This window comes from Lagopus muta, chromosome 15 (assembly GCF_023343835.1).
Source record: "Lagopus muta isolate bLagMut1 chromosome 15, bLagMut1 primary, whole genome shotgun sequence".
NCBI lineage: Eukaryota > Metazoa > Chordata > Aves > Galliformes > Phasianidae > Lagopus > Lagopus muta.
In genome coordinates, this window is record NC_064447.1 from 951571 (window position 1) to 975987 (window position 24417).

The following is a 24417-nucleotide window of genomic DNA, read 5'->3' on the forward strand; positions in this document are numbered from 1 at the left end:
AAATCCATTCAGCTGAACACTTAATTACATAACTAAGGAAGAGTTAAATCGAGGCCTGGGTCATTCACACTCAGCACTCTTCTCTCAGAACACTTTGTCAAGTTCAGAGTAAAAATATCCAGAAAGTATTGGCCCACCAAAGCCATCTGCCAGAAATCACCAATTCACCAAAGCACTGCTCTTTTCAGGGGGGCACAGAAAAGTCTCTGATAAATGTCACTTACTCTCAGTCAGTGGGATGGAGATGACAACGCCGTTCCCTGTTCCTACCCAGAGACGATTGCCAGCAATGAGCAGGGCTGTAATCCGTACAAATGAGAAGCCCAATTTTCCAGTACCTGTAAGCACGCATGGGAATGGGAGCATCAGCAATCTGTATGACTTTTGGGCAATGTCTGCTAACGATTTTTCATTTCTCGCTGATCTCAGTAAGCAACAGACCATTGAGAGGCGATCCCTACTGCCTCACCTAGCATCTTGCTGACATAAGGCTCAATGTCAACGTCCTGCAGATGTTGATGGCTGTGGGCATGGTAAAGCCTCAGGGTGGAATCCAGGCGGATGGAAACCCACACTCCATCTCCAATCCACGCCAGCTGTCGCACCTGGCTCTCACGCCGAGGGTGGGCATCAAAGGACTTCTGAATTGACACATAAGTAGAGCAACGCAAGTTCACAAAAGCTTTTCCAATTATCTATACGTATGTTCTTATACCTATTCATATATTCTATATATTTTCCTTAACAGGGATTGCTTGTTTGGGTTTCAAAGGCCTCGGACAAAATGCCACATGACCTCAGAAGTTCAATATAGGGTACAGATGATGCTCTATCAAACGAGTTTCGTGGGCAGAGCTGTGGCTCCACAGAGAATATGACAGTCTTTGCATGCCACTTTGGGAGCAAAATCATTTAGACACCAGCAGCTCCAAGAGAAATCCTGAATATCAGCAAGCTGCCTTCACTCACTGATGTGAACTGTAGCTTCAACACTTCTCTCTACAGGTAAATTATTGCGCACACTGTTAAGCACGGTTGCATGAACTCCACTGTACGAAACAAATCTTTCAACCAAAAGGGTCTGAGTATTTATTTTTTTTAATTAGGCAAGTGGAACCACTTGGGCTTGCTGACTTGTTCTTCCTTCATGCCACAATGCCTACAGATGGAGAAGTCTTAGACTGCAGCTGTAATGCACAGGCATGTTTGTACAGCATGTGAGCCCAGGGTCTCACTAACAAAGGCAAAGACAATGCTCATTTCAGGCTTTTTGCAAGACTTAATCTCTGCCGAAGGAGGAAGGAATAAACACCTCCCTGGCAGACTGGGTCTGAAGATAACCCCAACTGGCAGTCTGATAGTTTTCGTTGCAGTCAATACCGACAAGAAAGTTCTGTGCTTCCCCGCTCTGCAGCAGAAAACAGAGAAGAATAGATACAAGTATCTGTATGCATACGTGCACACATTTCCTCTCTTACCTCAATCTGCATTGTCTTAGGTTGAATAACATGGATTTTGTTCTTGTAGCCACACCAGACTCTGTCATACACAACAGCCATGCAGCGGATAGAATGGTGAGTGTGACCAAGGTCCATTAGGTGGTAATTACTGAGATCCCACTGACGATCTGGGGTGAAAAACAAGTGCAGAAAGATACATTTCTATCATTCCATTTATATCTAGGTATACAAGCCTAGCTGATCCTTAAAAGCTGATCTTGCTTATGTCTGTGAACTCCCATCAGCACATGTTACTGCTTCAGACACAGCCTTACAGTTAGCAGGCACATGACAAAGCTTACTTTGGTAGGCTAAAAGCTCTCCAGCTCAGGCTAATTTACAGATCCTTTTATGGTAATGAAATGAACAGTCTTCCTTAACAAGTACAACAAAATCAGAAGGGGAAGAAGACAGACAAACTAACAAGACTCTGTGGAAACTTAAAGGAAATGGAGCACACAGTTCTTCATGGTGAGGCTGTCCCACTGCACACACAGGTAACACGATTTCTGTGGAGTGTCAAATCCAGGATAAGGAATCAGATACCTGTTCTCTTGTTCTTACTTTCTAACTCATCAGGTAGGTTGTGTGTTTTGCCTCTAGGTGATGGAGCATTACCATATTTCTGATGGGAACATTCAGAGTGTGTCAATGGTCAGGCTCACGTTCATGAAAAAGCCTGAATCGAAAATTACATTGCACAAAACCAGAATATCTGGTTGATAAACTGTTACCCAATGAACACCTGATAAATAAATTCTTTATAAGCAAATATTATTCACAATTTGCAAATTCCTCTGAGTTGTATGAGCACAGCTCAGGAACTGCTGAAATTATAGGGAAACAAAATCTACAACAGCGAAGAGGACAAGAAACACAGAATTCAAAAAAATAAGGCACAAACTGACATGCCTTAGTACGTGCCCTAGTCCTCTCATTTCAAGATATTTTTACTCAGACATCTTTTCTTTATCACAAGAAGAACTGGCCAGGTGCAGTGTGAAAGCTCCATCTATTTGGGACTTTCAGGCTTCCAGAAAATCCTAGCTCCATCCTTCTGCATCCACAGAGACCAATTCCACTACTGACACAGGCTCTAACTGCCCTGCACTGCACAGATGATCTGCTCAGGCACTGCCTCCAGGAGCTGCTGGGAGCTCCCTTCACACAAACTGTACAGCTGATTTGTGAATGCCCAGTAATACTGGTTATGGCCCAAATGCATTCATCTCATCAAACATGCTTCAAGCAACTGCACAGTGTATGTGCTCCTAGGCACGCTGCATTCCTTCCCCCTATACTACATATCATATTTACACTTTCTTTCTTCTCTTCAGAAAACCTCAGCAAACAATGTTGGAATATGCTCCAACTTACATGGAGATGTCTGGAGATGTTTCTGGATCAGGGGTGTATTAAAGGTATATAAAAGCTATGCATTTTAACCAAGCGTTTGTACTCTGGCAATCTAGCACTTTTTCTTTCTTGACTTGGAATACTATTTAAATAACTGCCACAGTCTTGACCAGCTTGTTTTAATTTTATTACACTAATCCTTACCTTCTCCTCGGTGGAATATGGCCAGTGTTCCATCTGCCAGAGCAACAAGGACCCTTCCCTTCACATGCCTGAAATCACAGGACAATAAAAACCATTAAAAAAAACTCTGTGGAAACAAAGGACTTAACAGATCCTTTCCAATATCCAGGCAAACCATTCTTATGTTTTCCCTAGAATTTCCATTCAGTTTTAGACTTGCTGGCACGGCCTATAAGGGCTCAGAGTCCAATCTCCTACCTTGTGTGTAGTCAAATCATCAAACAATTTCCTGCTGAGTTTAACTTCTCTTCACACTATCAACTCCATCAATTTCAACAAATTCCACCCTATTTACTACCCTTCTCAAGTCTTCCTCTTCTCCTTCCCACTTGTTTCCACCTGATACTATAAATACATTGTAGTACCTTCCTTATTCATTGTATTGGCTCACGTGTGCAACTGTACAGGAAAGTGACTCAGCAGGAAGCCCAGGAAAACTTTCCTGATAAATCAATGCACTTAAGAGTAAGAAAAAAGATGACTGACAAAGAACTACCACCCCCAATGAAGACACTGCTTAGGCACTGAGCATCCTCCTTCAGTGTCCCTTGGTGTGTGTACTTACACTAGACTCAGCACGGAGTCCTTTAGCTTTATCGAGTGCAGACACTTCTTCCAGTTAGATACAGCAGAGTGCACGTAAAGCCTGGGATAAAGGACAAATCAGGGAGGGTTAGCAGCAAGGCCACTCATCTTCACACTAACCAGGCCTGAATTATTTCTTCTGGTAGGACAGGAGTGTGCACAGTTAGGTGAAGTTACAGCGCCCATTATGAGCTGAGGACTCAGAAACAGTAATGAATACCTACTTTAGAAACAAAAAGCAAACTAGGTGTGTAAGGACATGAAAAGTGGAGGCCAGAGGACAACCGAGGCAGAGAATCTGCCTAAGGGGAACCTACCAGCCATTCTGTGCTCCCAGCCACATGGTGGGTGCAGCACTGGTGCATGTCCCAGCAGCATCTCCATTCAGCTCCTGATCTGGCAGTGCTGTGCTTGACTCTGTTTTCAGCTGCCCATTCTCTCTTAAAGGGCAAAGGAAGGTGGTTAGAGGCCTTTAACTGTAATGCACAGAATGCTCACCTGCACTCACAGGCTGGCACTGCACAAGCAGATAAAGGCACTTGTACACACACAACACATCCCTCCCCTCAGTGTTTTTCAGTTCCTTGACTCCCTAATATTCAAAATTTCCTTTCCCATCCCCTGCCAAAACAAACAGCCGTTACTTTATGGCCAACAAAATTAACTTAGTGTTTGGAAGTAATTTTCTCCAACAATTTGTGTTCATTTCCAGCTCCAACAGAAACCACTCAGAACCCTCAAACCATCGTATTAGGCACATTAAGAATTCTGGGGCACTGACTATGCTTTCTTCATTATCTTTACAGACATCCAGAGTTACTGCTGGAATAAACAAATTATCACACATGGATCAAAAGCCCCTTTGGTAAGAACATTAAGTGCCTGGAAGATCTGTCTAAATTATCATCAAGAGATCAAATAATTGCTCTTCAACAGCTGACACAATCTGCTGCTGCCTGAACTGCATTTATTTTATTTCTTCCTCCCCTCATCATTCCATCTGAAATACTACCTGGACACAAAACTGAAAAAAGTTTGACACTTTATGAGAAGATCAGGCTTGTTCTCATAAGCAGCTTATGAAAACAGACCTGGTAGTAACTGAAGGGACACGTTGGCCCCAGACAGCCTACCCGTTCTGACGAAGAGGTGCCTGTGCAGGGACTGGGTCCGTAAATACATGCTCTGTGAGGGGTCCAGAACGGGCTTGAATGGGCTCTGTATCACTTGTACCATTCTCTGGCACCTCTGTAGCTTCTGTTGCTTCCTCTGTAGACTGAGATTGGTTGATCTTCCCATTGCAGACAGCAGCCACTTCACCTAGGTGACAAAGAACAGTGTGAGGTGCACAAAGAGCAGAGGGACCAGGCTGAAAGCTAGCCAGAAAGAAATCCTGTTTTCATTTCTTTCACTTCATCCTTATTTGTAAATTATAATCAAACCCAAAGACTGCATCGCAGACAGAAGCTCCTCCAGAGCGTCTGCTGCTCTGGGAGGAAAATAGAGGCAGTTTTCCAGCGAGGCACCACCCGAGTTTAATAGAATATCAAGAGTTCTCCAAGGCTACCCACAGTAGTGGGTAATCAGTAGTATGTAATCAGCAGTACATAATCAGCAAGAGCTTTATTACACTATCATATAAGCTTACATGACTAGAAGACATGGTTGAGAGGAAAAAGCAACTAGAACAGGATTTAGGAGAGTTAATGTCACTTGCTCAAAATATTCTGTTAACCTAACCCCACAGCTAGGCTGTGGATCACTCAGAAAAGGATGGCTCTAAAGGAAAAAGTACCAAATGGCTTTGGATATCATGTACTGCATTAAGAAACGTCTTGAAATCTCTGGAACAGTTAAGCCAGGGGAGAAGGATGCAGCTGTAAGACCATAAGGTCACATGGAACTAGCTATTAAAGGCTGCCATTAGGCTTTATATCCAAAACTCACTCTGTCCTTTGTCCAGCACAGGTGTGTCACCACGCGAGGAACAGTTGCTTCGTGGCACATTGCAGCGAGTTGCACAGCCCACCAGAGTGATTCCTGCCAAGACACCATCTGTTCCAGACGACTCTTCAGGATTTACATCGCCCTCCAGAAAGATCTCTCCTGGAGGATAATCACTCTCACTGGCCGCTGAAGGGCAAAGAACAGATTCTCCCATAAATCTAGCAGTCACTGCCAACCTACGCATCCCAGTAGTCCTGAGGTCACCGTATGGTTGGATGCTGGTACTCAGGGTTCACAAGCCCCAGGGAGGGACCACAGCACCAGCCAACACTGTAGTGAATCCCCTCATTCCAATGTCAACTATCACACCAGCTACAGAGCTCTCCAAACCTGAGCAAGGCTCACTCTTCTCCCCAAGAGTCATCCTTTGCATGCCAAAGGAATCACTTACTAAATGCTCAGAAGTGAAGAATCTCCACAAGATTCCACTTAGAAGAAGGCAAGCTCTGGAGTTATGCTTTTGAGGGACAATTACAGAATGCAGCAGCTTCCAAAGGCCAACTCTGAAGTGAAGATGCTACACTTGTCACTCCTTAGCTGAGCAAGTTGTGACCTTGTGCAGACCATAGCCAGTAGTGGAACATTACTTACCAGGGATGCTGGAGATGCAGAGCACATGAGCATTGCAGACAGTGAACTGGTCCACCACTGTGCCAGGCTGATTGGCATCAATGATTACAACTTTACTTGTTGACAGGGTACTGGTGAGGATCCAGACACGACTGGACGTGGCATCCATTTCATGGAACTCCTTTGCCTTCAGGAGAGCAAACACAGGCAGAATCAGTGCTCCCCTCAGATCAGACCGAGCATATTCCTGCTTGGCAAAGATCACAACACCAGTTCCAAAGATCCCACTCTCCTCCTAGCTGGTGCAACAGAAGCAATGCAACTTTTCTTCACATTGCTGCACTTATATCTGGAAGAGCAGCCAAAAGCCTGTATGGCTCCTAGGGCTAGGGGAACTCAGCCATTAATTTCTGAGCTATCTGACTAATATCACTGAACATTCACTTTAGACAGAATACCATGAAGCTGGGATGTGCTCAAGCTGTCAGCATAAGCAATCTGATCACACACAGTGAGAGACAGCTGTGACAAAGTCCACAAACCAGAAAGGAGAAAATGTTGTATCTGTTGTATCTGTATAAATATCTGTACTCTGTAAGTAGGTCTTAAAAAACACTTAAAACAACATTTGAAAAAACAGAGCTGTAATAAAATCTCAAGAACTTCAATTTATGAACCAAATGAACTCACGAACTTTGCTATGTCTAAGTTCTTCTTGAAGCATTCTTTGCTGTTTGGTTTTGCATGGTTTTCTTTTTTCATTTATAGAGATGAGGACTCTCTAGTCTTCCTAGCAACTTCATCAGTCCTTATCTATCACTATTAGAATTTTTTTCAAAATTCCAAACGTTCCAAAAACTGACAGTCGAAAATTCCACCCCAAATGATTTATGATTTTATTATTATTATTATATATAAATAAATTTCACAAGAGTTTGTAAGAGAACCCCAAACTTCCCCAAATAGCCAATGCCTCTGAATGACTACAGCAGTAGCGACAGTACAAGACTTCACCCAGAGCATTACATAATGCAAAGACAGTCAGAGAGACAAGGAATGTAGCAGATGGAATGAGAAATAACACTGAAGAAAAAAAAAAAAATCTGACCTTTTTCTTTTCAGGAGATGTATGGTTACTTTTGTTGTTCTCACCCTCCACTTCCCGATCGCAGGTGAGAGGATCTCTTCCAGGATCCAGTTTCTGCCCATTCCCAGCCTCCTGCTCCAATGGTCTCCATCCAGTGAGATTGACTCCAGCTGCACACCAGAGCTAAACAACAGAAATGGAATTGTAAGCCCATGCTGCTTAGCACACATACCCAACACCTGAAACACCGAGGTGGAAAAAACAACAGGTGATTGCTGATTTCTGCTAGGAGACCCAGTCAGACTAAATGGAGATAAGAAAAAGGATCTCTGCAACCTTGTGAAAACCATTATGATTTTTAACAGACGTGACTAATGTTTAAAGAAAATAAATATAAAAATCAGGCACATAACTGAAACAGGCTTCTGAAACATCCCCCATCTGACCCTGGTGTTCCTAAGGTAGCGCAGCAAAGCAAGCAGGACATGGCAGCTGTTTCTAACTAGTTTGGGGTACAGTAAGAAGCACTGAACTCAACCAAAGCTTGATGTCTAAAAATCAGCTCAAAATCTTGGTGAAGTTAATGACAGACTGCTTATTTGGAAACAACTAGTTACAGCAGACAGATGTGCTACATACAGAAAGAGGATCATTTATTCTTAATTGCCATTCTACTAAAAATGTTGCAGTATTGATAGATACAGCTTCCCAGAAGACTCCCTTAGCTAATTTTGGCCTGTAATCAGTGATTCCTGATCAGTGGTGGAACTCAAAGGAAGGGTGATGAAATGTGTTTTTGTTTTCACCTGCCCCTTTTCATGAATTTTTACATTGCTTTGTATTATACGTGTATGAGACTTACCAAAAGCCTTATTCCTAAGTATTAAATTGTTGATATTATGGAAGAGATGCCTCAAAAAAAAAACCCCAAAAAGTAAGACAGATGTGGGACCTGGCACTGAGAATCAACTGATAATTATGTACGACAGGTACTTTTCCCCACATATGCTAGAAACTACTATTTCCAAAAAAGAAGCAGAAGATAACATTTGAAACGAAAAAAAATGCAGACTGTCATAAAAATTGCATAGTTTGCAAATAAATTCTGCTTATTCCATGCCCCTTTCTGTACTGAAATGTCATGCAACATACCTTCATGGTTGGGTCCTTCTCTACAAGTGGGCGACAATATACAGGCACAGGGACATTTTTCATGCGAGTATCTTCCTGACCACCATTGGGGCTCAGCTGTGGGAAAGAGAAAACAGAAAAGACAGTACCAGGGCATAAACACCAGGCCGTGGCACTGTCAGAGCTCTGACCAACAGGGCAGACCAAGCTTCTGCTTCAGAGGTGCTTGCCAATAGCAGCCGTTGCTTCATCTGACATCATGTATGAAAACGTCCCTCCCCACAGGGATGGGAACTTGAGAGACCATCTCTCTCCCCATGGTACAGTGTCCCAGGTACGGCCAGCCAAAGCTGTACACTGTGCTGATGAAAGACAAAGGTTTTGTTGGAGTTCACTCCCTGTGCAGAGGCAGAACACTGGCATTCTTTTCCATCGTAGCCTGAAATGCATTCAATTCCACCGCACTCTTCTCAGGTGATTTCTGATCAGAGTTATACGAGCCACAGGCCAACAAATGAGGCTGATGACTGTTTTTTGTTTGTTTTACTAAAGAAGAGAATGGGGAACAAACTGTACTGCATTTGGCTTTTAAACTGAACAATCAGTAGAGTTCTCATAAATAAAATAGCTGATGTTGAAACTCAGTAACGAAGGAAATGAAAACAAGGATTGGACTTTGGACAAAGAGCAGCTGCTGTAGTTCTAGCCTAGGTTCTTTCAGTACCTTCAAAAAGTAAAATTATCTCCTGTTGACTTTGGTGGAGATACAGAAAAAAATTCATTTACTCTGTGCTTGCAATTATCACACAGAAAATTACCACATACACAATACCTCAACTGGAATATTTAACAATTATGGCTAAGGTTACCAGAGTGAGAGCCAGGTCTTCAGAGTTTCAGTGCGAGGGATGAAGTCTGCACCCCCTGTCTCTCTGGACATGGTACCTACCTGCTTGTACTTGGCAGGGAGGCTCCAGCCGCAGGCCTGCAGCCGCCCATCATCGTTCCGCACGTGCTCCCGGACCTGGCGGTACTGCTCCCGCTTCTGCTCGCGGCGTGCCGAGGACGTGCAGTCACTGAGGAGAGAAGCAACAGCGTTACTTCTCAGCCTAGGGTTAAGAACACAGGCAGCTGTCCCTTAACAGGGCAGTACAAATTCAGGCAAAAAGTCTAAGAGTGCAAAGCAGCTTCGGTCCGTCTTTGCACAGGGAGAGAAGGAGATACAGGAAATGAGAGAAAAACTGTTTTGAAGCAGACAGCCCTCAGCAGCCCTAATCTCCAATGCCTTGTAACCTGAAAGATGCACCAGACCAAACTGTGATCATCTCCAATGTTCCATGAGCCCTTTGGACGCAGCATCCACCTTCCATATGACTAGCTATGAGATTCTAAGCATTTCTGCATAGCTGTTTCAGTTTCCTAACCTAATGTCTCCATGAGGAATGTGTTTTGATCTCTTCCCTCCTCCATTATATTCAACTATTTATTTTTACGTCCATTTTAAACTTTGCTGACAGGGAAAATATATGCACTAATTGCTTTTGAAACTGCTGGTTTCAACACAATGAATTCAGTTTTGGCAAAGGTAAGACAAAACATCAGTCAGCTCTTAGGATGTGTTTTCATATAAACAAGATTTGTTGGAGTATCAGTTCCAGCTTTCAATAGGTTTTTAAATAATCATTCCAAGGTATGAACAACAGCAGCAAAAAGATCCAGGCCAAACTCCACACACGGAATGACACACATTCTTAAAATAAATCCCATCAAACTTATTATACTTCAAAAATCATAGCTCAACTATACTTCAATTATTATACTTAAAATGTAATTTCAAGCTTTAAAAATATACTTAAACTCCTAAGACAAAACATTTCCCAGCACATGCTTCTTCCCTTGGAGAGAGGAGGAGAAAACAGCTTCTAGCAGCTGTTAGCCACAGCACTTCATGTAGTATTAAAATGCCCTCAGAAACCACACAACGGCTGCAGTATGGTAGCTAGAATGGAAGAAAAGCAGTGGGCATTTATAAAATACAAATTCACCCTCCTAAAGATATTTTTTACCTACAGAAAATCTGTGTACAGCTGGTTTACTGGCTTTCCAGTCAAAACTTCATACTGCAGACACTACATGTTGTAGTTTATCATCACATTCTCCAAAGCCCTTCCACACAAACACAGCACATACAAAACTGTACCACCTTGTAGTTGTAGAACATATCCATCCTGAAATTATGTACAGAAGTGAAGATTTTTTTCCCCTCATGTCAGAGAAATAAAGGACAGAGAGAAAGTGCTGCAGTAGCAGCATTTAGAGGCTCTTTTAAAGGAAAATGAAAACCAAATATTGAAAAAGAAATGTGCTGTTGAGAGAACTTGTCTTCACTTGACGTGTTGGCTGATGGGGTTGGGCAAGACTGTCCCCAGCCCATTGCCCAGTGCTGCCACACACTACCACAGAAGCCCTGCTTCATTTTCTCACATGATGTGCAAACAGCAGGGCACAACCAGGGCTGAGGCAAACCCTGAGGCCAAAAGTGGTCTCTGCTGATATGAACCATCAGAGCCCAGAAAATCACAGCAGTCGTACTTTCAGAGAACAAAACTGCTGCCACTTTGCTGAGCCTATCCACGCAGTAATCAATGAGTTAACGCCACACACAAATGTGCGTGGTTTTTTTTCCAGTGGAAAACAGCTTGTTTGAAGAAAAAGTTGGGGGACCTGGCTTGGGACACAGCACGTTAACTCACTCCTCAGGGAAGAACTCCAGGGTGCGGCTGCCAGAGGAGATCTGGCACATGGTGTGACTGCGTCGCTGGCTGAACCCTGCTGTGGTTGGAGACTTGTAGTGGATGTTCACAGATGGGTAGGTCCTCTTTGCTGGTGGGGGACTTGAGGAGGAACTGAACAGACGGCTGAAGCTAAGGACAGGAAAAGGCCAATGTGAGAAAAGGAGCCCAGGGACACAACATACCACAGACACACAACAGAGGTGCCAACAGCTGCTTTAAGCTCTTCATGAAAACTGCCCTACTTTTGTTTGATCGACATAAGGTGTTTTTAGCTTTAAAAAACAGGTGCCTTCTGAAAAACCTCCTTTATTAAAAAAGATTCTGAGTGTACGTATGTTTCCATCCCAGGTCAAGCAGAACCCTTTTCAGCTTGTGAAGCATAATTGAGAGGGATGTTCAGATTTGATCTTAATTTCGCTAAGGACAAAGAAAGCCCTTGCAGGCAAAAGGGTTCAGCTAACAAGAGTTTCAACTGACTTCTCATTAATATGAGAGCAGGAGTCTACTAAGCTGCTGTAGAAGTAGAAATGGCAACATTTCCCCTTTTCTTCATCTCACATAGTTCACCAAAGAACTTACAACTGCCAAATGGTGGACTTCTTCTTCTCCTGGACGGACGGGTGCTCACGGGAAGCTCTAAGAACAAATACAAAAGAGTCATTTTAATTTCAGAATCTTTTATCAAAATTTCTGCCAAACAGCCTAAAATTCAACCAATCAGCAGGCAATTTGCACCAAGGAAGCCATGTCACAACTCAGAATTCATTTTAACACAGAGCAAATGACACACAGTCATTTTAATGAAGGGATATCCAATTGCTTTATATTTCAGTGTTAACATGAAGTGCAAATAAATGTTCTCAGATCGGTGCTTTATCAACTCCCTTTCACAGTATCACTGCCACAGTATCAGTCTGGTAATTATAAACTCTAATCCTAACCCAAACTCCAGCATTACAGTCCTTGAAAGCCACCGCCAAAGGAACTAATTAGAAGCAAACCTTTTCCTGACAGCTTTTCTGAGCTTAAGTAGCACAAGAAACTATCAAGAGAAACAGCTGCCCAGTGTCTCCAAATAATAACGGTAACTCTTGATTTGCAGCCCAGGATCAGCAATAAGAGAGAAAGTATTAGGTATGAGAAGAATCTAGTTTGGAAAACATTCAGCACATCTTCCGTATCTTATGAAGGGCATTAAGGCTAAAAGCAAAAGGTGCAGCGTGAGCAGGCTCTGTCCTGAAGGGATGCTGCACCAACATCCATCCTCACCTGATCATTTCAGTCCACCTGACAGCCTCCTGGAGCTCCATCAACCTCTCTTTGTATTGATTGCGCTCCATCAGAACCCGGGCCATTTCTACACGGGTGAAGCGCCGGCGCTGAGCTATGGGAATGTTGTCCTGCAGAGGGGAGGAGCACTGCTTCAGCCAACAAAAGATGGAAGGGGATTGATGTTAGTACAGGGCAAGTCAGGAGACAGAAAGACATACCGGTTAGTGCTCTTCCTTTTCTGCTTGATTACACCCCTCCCCATCCCACACCTTTCCCGAATGAGGCACTAACTCCAGACAAATGATTTCCAAACTATGGCCCATGGACATCTGGGTTCTGAAAACCCAGGGAAAACAGAACTAGAATCACCACCAAATTGAAGACCTTACCCAGGGAACATTGCCATGGAGGCGCTTTGGTAATCTGCAAGAGCTTTTGAGAACTGACAGCAGTCCATTGGCCCATAAAGTTTGGAAACCAAAGTTTTAGTGAAAAACATTCAGTAGCAAATTCAGCGACAAGCAGCAGAGAGCAGAAGATAATGTTATCTCTCCCCTCTGGAGGGCTAGGCAGAAGGCATTCTGTTAGCATGCACTGATAAAGGCAGAGGGCACATGAAACTAAAGAACGACTTTCTCCTTCCTGGTGACAAAATCTGGCTTCCCAAAGAAAGCAAACATGGCTGCAGCACTTCACAAGCACAACCTGAAAATTTTCCTATCTACCTACATTCTAACCAGAGTAATTTCACCTCAGTTGAATCAGGAGAATTAGGCTAGAACTGAACTTAGTTCTATACTTTTTACAAAGGAAGAACAGAGTTATATTAAAAAGAAATGTATCCAATTTATCTTTAAGGTGAAGTTGCACAGGGCCCTGGGCAACCTGACCTACAGCCTGATTTAGTGGTTGGCAAGCACAGGGAGGTTGGAACTAGATGATCTTTAACATGCCTTCCAACCAAAGCCATTACACAGTTCCATGGTTCTGATCTCCTACCCTAGCAGAGGAGACATTTACAGAGGAAATTCTCTTACTCTCTGGTTTGCTTTATTTTTGACTATGGTGCACTCTGCTGCAAAGCCTCAAACTCAGCCAAAACAGGAAGAGAGCACCGAGCCTTCTCTGCCTGTACTCTGTAACAAGTACAGGCTTATGTAAAAGTAAACAGGACAAAAAATAACACTGCAAGATTGGAGCTTACAGAACTATGAAAAGAAGGTAGTTTCTGCTGAAAAGCTGGCTGTAAAACCTGAGTTTCACTGCACAAAGTCCTCATGGTTTACAGCTTCACTGCCAACACGAGATTAACTCTTCTGGGGAAGCCTGACCATCACTAGATCCTGTGAGAAAGCTCACCACACACTATGCTGTCTGGCATTCAAAACTGAGGAAAAGCAGGTAAAATGGAAAGGTGCTGAGTTGAGCACAGCTCTAACACCGGCGTTTTAAACCACACTGTGCACTGCGTTGTCACTCTGTCAGCTGCTGCTCTTTGCCAAACTATAGTTTGCAAGTTATATGCAAAGGTAATTACATGACAACAACTTGCAATTCAGCAGATCTGCTCTCGTCCTAAACAAAGAAACATTCTAGAAACGTTTAGATATCGCAGTAAGGGACATGGTTTAGGGAGAAATATTAGTGGTAGGTGGGCGGTTGGACTGGATGATCTTGGAGGTCTTTTCCAACCTTGGTGACTCTACGAAAGACAGATCAGTGTGCATCTCAAGAACCTTACATCAATTATTACAGTATGAGCATATAAACCCCCTTTCCCCGCAGGCATTTTAGTAATGTAATATACCAATTCTGTACAGAGATAGCTGCTTACATCCTCCACCTCTTCTTTGGGCTCTCGTCGGGCAACAATCGCTTCAGATTTCACTCTAGGAAACAGGAAGAAATGCATCGAACCAGCAAGTGATACTGTGACTGCACCTGGTGGGCTGACTGCATCAGAAAGAAACTGTTCTCCAACTGTGAGTAACACTAACAAATTACAAGGTGCTTCTGAGCTATTCTTCCTCACTCTTGCAACCTTTCTGAGAACAGCTTCACTGACATCATCCCCTCTCTTTGGAAAACATGATTTAAGCATCGGGCTCCAAAATATGGACCACTGGGACAGACCTGTTTCAAAGCCATATTTTATACTCAAATGTTTGTTGAGATCTTAACAACGTAAAAAGTGAGCTGTTACCAGCAATTAATGTTGGTTTAAGTTCTTCTGGGCTGCTTCTCTTTCCAGTGTAGTAAAAAAGCCTCCAATATGAAGGGCAGTTTGCCATCACAGCAAAGAAATGAATCCCAAATGTAAATAAATACAAATTTAAAGTATTTATCTGAATACTTTTAATTTACTTAAGCCTCATAATGAGGGTCAGTCCCATTTGAATCACATGCACTTCTATTAGCAAGGAAAAAAAAAAAGCCATCCTTATTTCCTAGTAAAGCACAGTGGACAGTTAAAAGTCCGCATCCATGCTGCACACCGTATTTTATGTATTATATAACACATCAGGAGACTCAAAAAGGCATTTTCAAAAAATCAGATCTATTTCCACTGCTGGTGAGATCACCTTCACTTCAGACATTCTGAACACTGAAGAAACCAGACTGTGCTGCTGTCAGAGACTCTGTGCTCAAGAATTTAAAAAGAACAGAGGCAACTTTCCAGATTCAAGATGCAAAATAAACACTGTCCTCTGAATCTGAGTGTCACAGTGCAGCTGGTACAGCTAGTTAAAATGCAGTTATGTAGCCTGGAGATCAATGGGGCATCTGTAGCTTTATGGAAGTGAAAACTTCCCAGGCTTTGTAGGCATTCAGGTTTAGGTTTCTCTAGTTTGAGTGGAAAAATAAGAAATGGAATCTGTCCAAATGCCACCTCTGAATCTCCTTTCCCTCTTCTCATTCTTAATGTGAACAATGAGACAATTAACAATACTGACATTTAAACACTGTTTGTGAGAATCTGCACTCATTCTTTCATTAAATGAATGGGCATTCATGCCTCTCAGCACAATCTTGGCCTCCAACAGGATCAAGTTCCTGACAGTTTTCTTCAAAACTACTGGTTCAGAAATTCCTTTGCTGTTTGTTTGTTTTAAATTGCAAACTGAAATGCTGACAACTTCACTCTGGGAAGCCTAGATTTGCAACCACTGTGATGGACCCCTAATATTGGAGGGGAAAATTCTGTAGATTTTCTAAGGTTCAAAAAATTCATTTCAAACTAAGAAAAGCAATCTAAGAACACCAGGAATATCTCAGCCACATACTATCAGCCTTGAAATGCTCTGTAAGCTACCTCTGAATTCTAACACTAATGCCCATGAATGAAATGCAGAAAAGCTGACTGGCACAAGTTTCACTCTCAGGTCCTCTCACAGAGGCTGTGAGTTCATCACTCAGGTTCTCCCAGATCCCTGACACAGCATGGGAACCACTCACCTTTTCAGCTCTTCCTCCAGCTCCTTCACTCTGGTTTCCATTTTGGTTTTGGCTTGCTTTGTTGCCTCAAGCTCTCCCTTCAGTACTTCTTGTTCTCCAGACAATTGGTCCACCTTGGCAATCAAATCATTCTTCACAACGTTCAAAGCATTTCTTAAAGGTGCGAAAGGGACAATAAGCAAAAATGCCATAAGCTGTCCATAAGAGAAACCTGAAACTAAACTCACAGGCATCACAAGGAAATCTGAAATGAGCATACTGAAATAAGTTCAGACTATAAGTCATGAAAAAGCACATCTTGCAGAAGAATGTAACAGGTCAGGATGAGGTCCGTCCAGTTCTGCTTTCTGACTGACAGAACAACCTCAGGTGCTTCATAAAGGATGCAGAAAGCACATACAGGGCAACTTAACAGCTGCACGAAATTGAAATCTATTTAAAGAGAATTAAGTGCTGAAACATACCTTTCAGAACCTACGTTATTTGTAGTTGTTGATAGCTGGAGATGATGGTGACATACTTCAGCATTCCCAACCACTTCTGAAGTATCTTAAAATCTTTAAAATGAGCAGCTTCCCATCCTAACTTCTACAGTTACCACCCTTAGGATTACTTCTCCTTCCTCTTTATGGCTGCTTAGCCATTCCTAGCTTGCCAGTCTTTCCCAAAGGATAAGCAAATTACATTGCCTCGCTTTTCTTTATCAGCTATGAAATCTTTGAAAATTCTTCTCAACAGTAATACAAGTTTATTTTCAATTAGTAAATCTTGCAAATAAAAACTTCAAAGTGACACAGACCCACTCAGACTCCTGCTGAAGTTAATGAAAGAAAAGCCTACCACTGATTTCAGGTGGGATCAGAGCCCATCAGGAAAACTGCTCAGGAGGGGAGTTTCTCTTCTACATTTCAAAGCATAACAAGTATTCAAGAGAGCCTGCCAGATACACCAACAAGCCACAGTGAGGCTGGAGTTCTAGCCACAACCTTATTTGTGATGGCATCTCAATGATATAACCAGGCAGGCGGTTCAGAGCACACAACAGTTTCTTACTTGGTCTCCAGTAGCTGTGAGTTCTCCAACAGCAGATTGCCCACTTCTTTGCCCATTCCTGAAAAAACAAAAAGAGTCAAGCAGTTTTCATCTGTTCTCCTTAGGGTACGGAGCTTGCGTGGCACTGACTGACTCATGCTTGAGGAAGAGAAATCATTTTGTTAGGCTTCCCTACAGCCAGATTCATCCACTTGAAAGGCTTCCTATTACCAACCTTCCACCGTGGCAGTATTAAAAGGACTTCAGACTGTCCAATGCTCTACTATTTACCTTGAACAATTTTCTTTCACAGGGGTTTACAGTTTGAAGTCTCAGGCCCATGACTTAAGGATCACTCCCAAAAAAGCACCTAGATCAGACATACTGCACTTTGGGTAAAACACACGAGGGCTGCAGCACACAGGTCAGGTAGCTCCAAATCTTTCAGAGTGCATGCAAAGTGTACAGATTGAATTTAGTAAAAATGAACTGAAAGGAATTTAGGGACCAAACGCACAGGAGAAGTGCTCCCTGCTGCCAGGAACTTGCTGGATCCCAGGATCTGCTTCTATTTTACAAATAGATACAGAGGGTACTGTTTTTTCAAGGGACAGTGCTGAGTGTTGCAGCTAGTTTCTCAACACAGACCCCAGGGAACAAAAAGGCATCACAACCGTCAGTGTTTGTGCTGAAGTGCTCCTCGTCCTGCCCTCGAACTACCTATCCCTTTACAGCAAAGGCATCAACATTTTCCACAATTGTTATTTGCTGATTAATATTCACAATAAAATAAAAACAAAATAAACTTTAAGTTAATGGAAGTTAGAGAAACATGACGGCATACAAGAAGTGAGCACACATCACAACACTCCAACAAAATAAATCCTCTTCCCACAGTTAGATGGCATGAAGTTATGATGGCAAAAGCAGATTCCCAGCAGGAAGGAATAAGAAGCAGCATTTTCAAGTTTTTCTTTGTTTGTTTCGGTTTTTGTTTGTTTTTTAAATCAGTAGAAAGATAATTAATCACTTTGATGTTTCAGGCAATGTATTCTTTGTGTGTCAAGGAATACTGCAAACAAAAATGTGAAAACTGAAGTGTACTTTTGGCTTAGTAAGGTGGATGAGCTAATGCCCTTTTCTTCCATGGCATATACGTTGTTGCTAAAATCCAGAGGTCATACAATACAATACAGACATCAGTTTATTAAATACTTCTCTTGTTCCTTTTGAATGATTCTACAAAAGATCAAATACATATTTAACTAGTAAGACATTAAAATGGCACAAGGATTCTGTGAGTGCTGAGGGACATCGTCATCCTCATGGCTTGGTTTTTCTGTTGTTGGTGGGATGGTCAATAACAGTTTGCCTTCTCATCTACAAGCAAGATAACACTAGTAAGTCTGCCTCTGGGAGAGAAAGGAACTGTGGTGCAGAGGGTCAGCTGTTACCCCAGAACTGCCTAATTAGTGTGTGGCCCAGTCCCAGCCCGATGCTTTAACCAGTGGGAGCTCTGAGGGACTGATCTTTCAATGAAGAAATGGATGAAGCCATCCTACAGCCATAGAGTGAGACACTATGAGATAATCTCGGGCAAGCTGTAATGACAAAGCCCCACTCATGAGAAAGAAAAAAAGGCACTGTGGAGTGACTAAAAGGAGAATTCTTTACTCTTTGTGGTGTGGAACAAAGGAGGGAGCCATTCATCACTGTGCGCCTCCTATAGCCAGGCAAATAGTGTGAAGCATCAAAGTGGATAATCAACTATATCAAGGGAAAGAAGAGAATTCCCAGATCACAACTATGGACCAGCTGCATCCTGCTTCTTGGAGAGAGAGGTGACCATCACACACAAAAAAGAAAACCAACAAAAAAGAACCCCACAAACCAAGGTAATGCAAGACATATGGGGGAGATGTTGAGTGGATGAAAGAAATTCTAAAATAAAAAATGCATGGTTAAAAGAGGGAAAAAAAAGAAAAAAAAGAAAAAAGGCCTTCGCCTTACCAAAGAAATCATCCCGTACTATGAGGACCATCCCATACGAGAAAGGGAACAGAAAGATAGGGGGGCAAAGGGGAAAAAAGGAAGAGAAAAAAGCAGCCATTAAGTACCAATCTGTAAATAGCAAACAGAGCAGCTCATCAGCATGTGCAAACGTGTGTGGTGCCAGTATATGTGATGCTCAGCATAAACTAACATACATCTGGTTTAGCTGCAGCCTGGCCTGATGGAGATTTATGCCTGAAAGTTCAGGACAAGTTCAAGATGAACTCATTTTTTTCTTCCATCTTCATCATTTACCCTGGACTGAGTATCTTTGTGCTTTCCAACCCCGCCACAACGGCAATTGAACAGACGTAATGAATAGGGTGAAAAAAGGACAGGGGCAGGAGAAAAAACAAAAGGAGTGGGATATCAAAGCTGTTATCTGGCCTTTTTGCACAGACCCAAATCCACTTTACTACTGAGATAAATTCCAGTGCCACTTCAGTGGGAGAGTTTCTGAGAAAAAAAAAAAAAAAACATGAAAAAGTGGCTTACAGTAACAGTACAAACAATCTGAACTAAGAGAAAGGATGATGCCATTGCTCCTTTTGTAACCTTACAGACCCAGCATCAGGAGGTGCTGTGTAGAGGAATGTGACAGAGCTCATCACTGCACAGTATTACGCTACAGATTTTGTACCGTATCAACCCAAGTCACCTACCCTTATTACAGGTTGAACTTCATTCAGTTTGCACTGAAATCAAGAGAGATTGCCTTGATCTCATCTGATTTTTTATCAGCACCCAAGTGTATTTAATAGAAAGGTGGAAATTCTGCAATTTAGGGCCTGCTGACCTTTGTATGGCATGAAAGGCAACAGAGGTAGCACTTCAAACTCCTATCAAAAAGACAAAACTTTAAAAAAGTCTGTGGCTCTGCCACTCTCTTCCCCAGAAGAAAGTCTTTATTTCCACTGCAGCTGTGGCAGAAGAGGGTCTGTATGCATTAAGAAACTCATAGTGGGCATCATGTGAGCAGAGGGACTCCTCAAAGCCTTGTTCACTTGAAGGAAAGTGATAAACTAACTTAATTCTGTGCTCAGCTGAGCTCTGATCAGAGCACAGCACTTGCCCTAAAAAAAGGCACTTTGCATCCCAAAGCAAAGGAAAGGTGCAGTGTGGTTTTCTTGAGACCTTGAGAGACGGACCAGTGCAATATAAGGGAGCAAACCTGCAGAAAGCTACACAAAAAGTGGATCAAAAAGCAGCAGACACATGAACACAAAGCAGGGATGTCCTACTGCCCAGGGACCCGCCAGTGCAAGGAACCAAGCAAGGCAAAGGTGGGAGAAAGTCAGCAAAGCCAACCGTGATTGGACAAGAGCAGGGGAGTATCACACGTGTATACCATGTCATTCAGTCTCAACGAGGTAAAAACAAACAAGAAAGGAAACTGAGCAGAGGAGAGATACACACCTGAGAACTCCCCTATGGGCCATGTCCAGCGAAGCACAGAGAGACAAGGGAAAAAAGGAAGTGAAAAAAGGATCGATCAGTGACTGAAACCAACCAAATTAAAATTTTGTTTTAAAAAAAATAAATTAACAATGATTCAGCCATTTCAATGTCAAAAGGCATGAAATAGTAAGGACGGGAACTGCCATGACTGTAGGAGGCACGACTCCACATACAGGACAAAAGAAATCAAGGGGAGGTAACCCGTGTTATAACTGCAACCACATGCTTCAGCTACCCCCAGAATGCAAAAGACAGTTGCATTTTACAACATCTTTTTCCCTACAGCAGTGCCAGGACTCAGTTTGATAATTTCATTTCAACTTCTGTATAGAAAAACAGTATTTGTATGCATGAACTTACCACTAATGTAAAACCTGCTGTCTGCACCATAAAACACCGGTTACATGAAGTGAGATTTTAACCTCCATAGCAAACACAGGTGGGCATCCTAACTCTAAAAGAAAGGACTTCCTAGTGCCCATAACCCAACTGTTAGTCCTCCCCCATGTCCAGAGTACTGGGATAATGAATATCAGGAAAGGGGATATGAGAAAAAGGGGGAACTACCCATGAGCAGCTGGTAAGAAATGCAATTAATAAGAAAACAGGCAGGAAAGCAGCCAACTAGATGGTGAGAATATTCCAAAGGCTGTAGTGAGAAAGAAGGGAATTACAACAGTTACACTAGAAAATGTTCTCATTCCACATATTTCTCCAGAATCCTACACAAACTAATGTCATCTACCTGGACCTGTGTAAGGATTTTTACATGGCCCCAATATACCAAATCGTATCTCCAACTTGGAGAGCTATGAATTTGAAAGCTGGACCATCCAGTGGATAAAGAATTGGTTGGATGGTCGCAGCCAGACGGTTGCTGTCAACAGCTCTACGTCCAGGTGCAGGCAGATGACAAATGTGTCCCTCAGAGGCCTATTGTGGGTACTCCTTCACAGTGTTATCAGTGACATAGATAATGGGATCAAGTGCATCCTCAGCAAGCAGAGCAGCACAGCTGACACAACAGAAGGAAGGGAAGTCATCCAGAGGAATCTGGACAGGCTTGAAAAGTGGGGCCATGAGAATCTAGGAGTGTTGCACTTGGGTTGGGGCAATTCCAGATAAGAGCAGAGAAAAGAACCCACGGAGAGCAGCCCTGCGCAGAGGGACGCGGGGGTTCTGGTGGACGAAGAGCTGGACGTGAGGCAGCAGCGTGCGCTCACAGCCCCGAAGGCCGACTGCATCCTGGGCTGCAGCAGCAGAGGGGGGCAGCGGGCAGCGAGGGGATTGTCCCCCTCTGCTCTGCCCTCGGAGCCCCCAGCTGCAGTGCTGCATCCAGGCCTGGGGCCTGGCACAGCAAGGGGGGGAGCTGTTGCAGCGGGGCCAGGGCAGGCCAGAAAAAATGCTTGGAGATTGGAGAAGCTCTGCTGTGAAAAAAGACTGAGGGAGTTGGGCTTGTTTAGCTTGGAGAAGAGAAAGCTTTGAGGACACCTCATTGTAACCTCCCTGAATGTGAACGGAGCTTATAAACAGGAGGGGAATGGCTTTTTACAAACTCTGATAGTGTCAAAACAGGGAGGGGGGGAATAATTTTGAACCAAAAGAGGGGAGATTTTAGGTTAGATTTTAGGAAAAAATTATTTATAGAGTGGTGAGGCAATGGCACAGCTGCCCAGAGAGGCTGTGGATGCCCCATCCCTGGAGGTATTCAAGGCCAGGTTGGATGGGTCCAGGGCAGCCTGATCTGATGGGTGGCAACCCTACCCATGGCATGGGGGTTGGAGCCTGATAATCTTTAAAGTCCCTTCTATCCCAAGCCATTCTATGATTCTATGATGATTTGTGTAGAGCAGTATTAGAACAAGGGGGAAAAGTAGATTTTATATTTCAAAAATGCAATGAAGAGTGCCAATTTTCTTGTGCCAATGTTGGCAGTACTATTCTTTAGATCTCTTCAGAGATCTATTCTTCAGACATTCTTAGTGCTTTCTATAGTTCAAAGCAAAGAAAAAGAAGTTTGAATCTCATTTCTCAGTCAGAGAAGCATGAGCTCTCAGATCTCTCTTTGCCTTCCTTCCTTTAAACAATCCTGGCAACACATGTTCACGTTAAAGAACACTTTCAAGAAGACAGAGCTGGCAGCCAGAACTCAACAGAAGAATCAATTTGATTGACAATTCTGTCACGAAACTCACTGAGCTAGCCAATTTAATCACAATCCAGATCTCAAAAGGAACTGGAAGAAGCTTTCCTATTCTGCTAGCCCACCATGCCGTCATCTGCAAGTTTTTCTTGCTCTTCTCAAATCAGAAAATTATCCCAGAGAAGAGTGCAGAAAAACTGGCAAATTACATGTCACAGCATCTCTGCTGAGAAGATGATAACCAAGGTTTAATGTACTTCTCTTCTGTAAGTGAGCTGAGAACACAAACTACAAAGAGAAATTCTTTCTGAAGAGTTTTAGAATTCTTCACCATTAGCAGATTCATCCTTCTACTTCATTCCTAAAGAACTGGTAAAAAGAGGAGCCGTTCAGGACTAAAAACATACAGACTGACATAACTTTAATACTACTCCCTTTGACACTGTAGAGGGTATTGTATACACATAGTACACTGTATACACATCTCTAGGACGGGGGAAGAAAATGTGCACATCTTTTCCATTAAGCATTTAATTCACGCATGGATAGTTAAGCTACTCAGACAAACCTCTCAAATGCTCTGATTAAAATGTATTTTAGGTGTTTCACACTTTCATATTTTGTCCAGAATACTTCAAAAATGAAGAACAGAAAAAAGAATGTCAACTTCAGTAAGGCTTGAAATGTGTGCACCGTTCAAAGGAAAACTAACAGATACAAAATACCAGAAACCTAACAACAGCAGTGTAAGCTGGAGATGTTTTCTGTGCTTAACAAAGAGGGGAGTAGAGATTTTTATTTCCTAAGCAAAAACAAATTGAAGGATTAAGCAATCTCCCTTTTTTCCCTGTGTATTTGGGCATCCCTGTGTATAAGGACAAGCTATCTCTATGTATCATAGAATCATAGAATGGTTTGGGTTAAAAGGAATCTTGAAGACCATCTAGTTCCAACCTTCCTGCCACAGGCAGGGACACGTCCCACCAGACCAGGTTCTCACAGCCCCATGCAGGGCCATGGGCAGTGCCAGACCCTCACCACCCCTTGAGTAAAGAATTTCCTCCCAAGGAAATAACCTTATGCTTAAATTTAAAAACTTGATATGTACGTATTGATAGTTTTGGCTTTAGGTGGAAAGGAAATCGATCTTCACGAGCCGTACTTACGTTCAAAGTCTCTGTATAATTTTCTTAGAAGAGGTAACTGCCAAATAACAGATAACTCAAGATGTCTACAGATGTCTGGGCTGTGTGATTACTGGAAAAGGTGAACACCTTTGACTAACTGGAACTGTGGTGATGTAACTTGCAAGATCTAAACTGGGCAACTAAACACTTGTACGCTTTGAAAACAAGTCCATATTTCTCACTGGTCACTGGGTGAGACTATTGGGTTCTGGGGAGTGGATTCAGAGAAGACAGGCTTCTCTGAAGTGGGAAATGGGTCTTCCCAAGCAGTTCATACAGCAAGTCTTTCATTTCCTGAACGATTCTGATGCTCTCACTTCCTGATGCCACAGCCATTTCAAGAGAGATAAAAAGCAACAAGTGGCACAGAAGATATATGTGATTTAGAGGAAGAAAGCCATGTATTACATCATATGCTCTTCTAGACAAGGAAGCACCTGAGGATCAAGATAAAACACATGCTAGATGGGAAGATTCTGATTGCTTTTAATTCTTTGAGCCTGTCACAAAGAGAGCTCCCAATAATGCATGGGGGCTGACTGAA

At 42.8% G+C, this 24417-nt stretch overlaps 1 protein-coding gene across 30 annotated transcripts in view; it reads right to left on the minus strand.

Annotated features, from left to right (window-relative positions):
- The window catches only part of MAPK8IP3 (mitogen-activated protein kinase 8 interacting protein 3), a 73939-nt gene that overhangs the window by 8465 nt on the left and 41057 nt on the right, over positions 1–24417 (minus strand). For 10 of the 30 annotated variants that reach the window (XM_048961368.1, XM_048961350.1, XM_048961367.1 and 7 more), the window contains 20 exons: positions 20502–20513; positions 19044–19061; positions 17055–17112; positions 16002–16154; positions 14353–14434; positions 12543–12694; positions 11853–11909; positions 11232–11402; positions 9428–9554; positions 8500–8595; positions 7369–7530; positions 6282–6447; positions 5631–5816; positions 4817–5003; positions 4001–4123; positions 3664–3744; positions 3060–3127; positions 1479–1627; positions 470–641; positions 225–338 (listed from right to left, as the gene is read on the minus strand). In XM_048961368.1, the coding sequence (XP_048817325.1) occupies positions 225–338; positions 470–641; positions 1479–1627; positions 3060–3127; positions 3664–3744; positions 4001–4123; positions 4817–5003; positions 5631–5816; positions 6282–6447; positions 7369–7530; positions 8500–8595; positions 9428–9554; positions 11232–11402; positions 11853–11909; positions 12543–12694; positions 14353–14434; positions 16002–16154; positions 17055–17112; positions 19044–19061; positions 20502–20513 (2334 nt within the window). The remainder of the gene's footprint in view (positions 1–224; positions 339–469; positions 642–1478; positions 1628–3059; positions 3128–3663; positions 3745–4000; positions 4124–4816; positions 5004–5630; positions 5817–6281; positions 6448–7368; positions 7531–8499; positions 8596–9427; positions 9555–11231; positions 11403–11852; positions 11910–12542; positions 12695–14352; positions 14435–16001; positions 16155–17054; positions 17113–19043; positions 19062–20501; positions 20514–24417) is intronic. The other 20 variants (XM_048961370.1, XM_048961357.1, XM_048961369.1 and 17 more) reach the window with 12 other exon arrangements.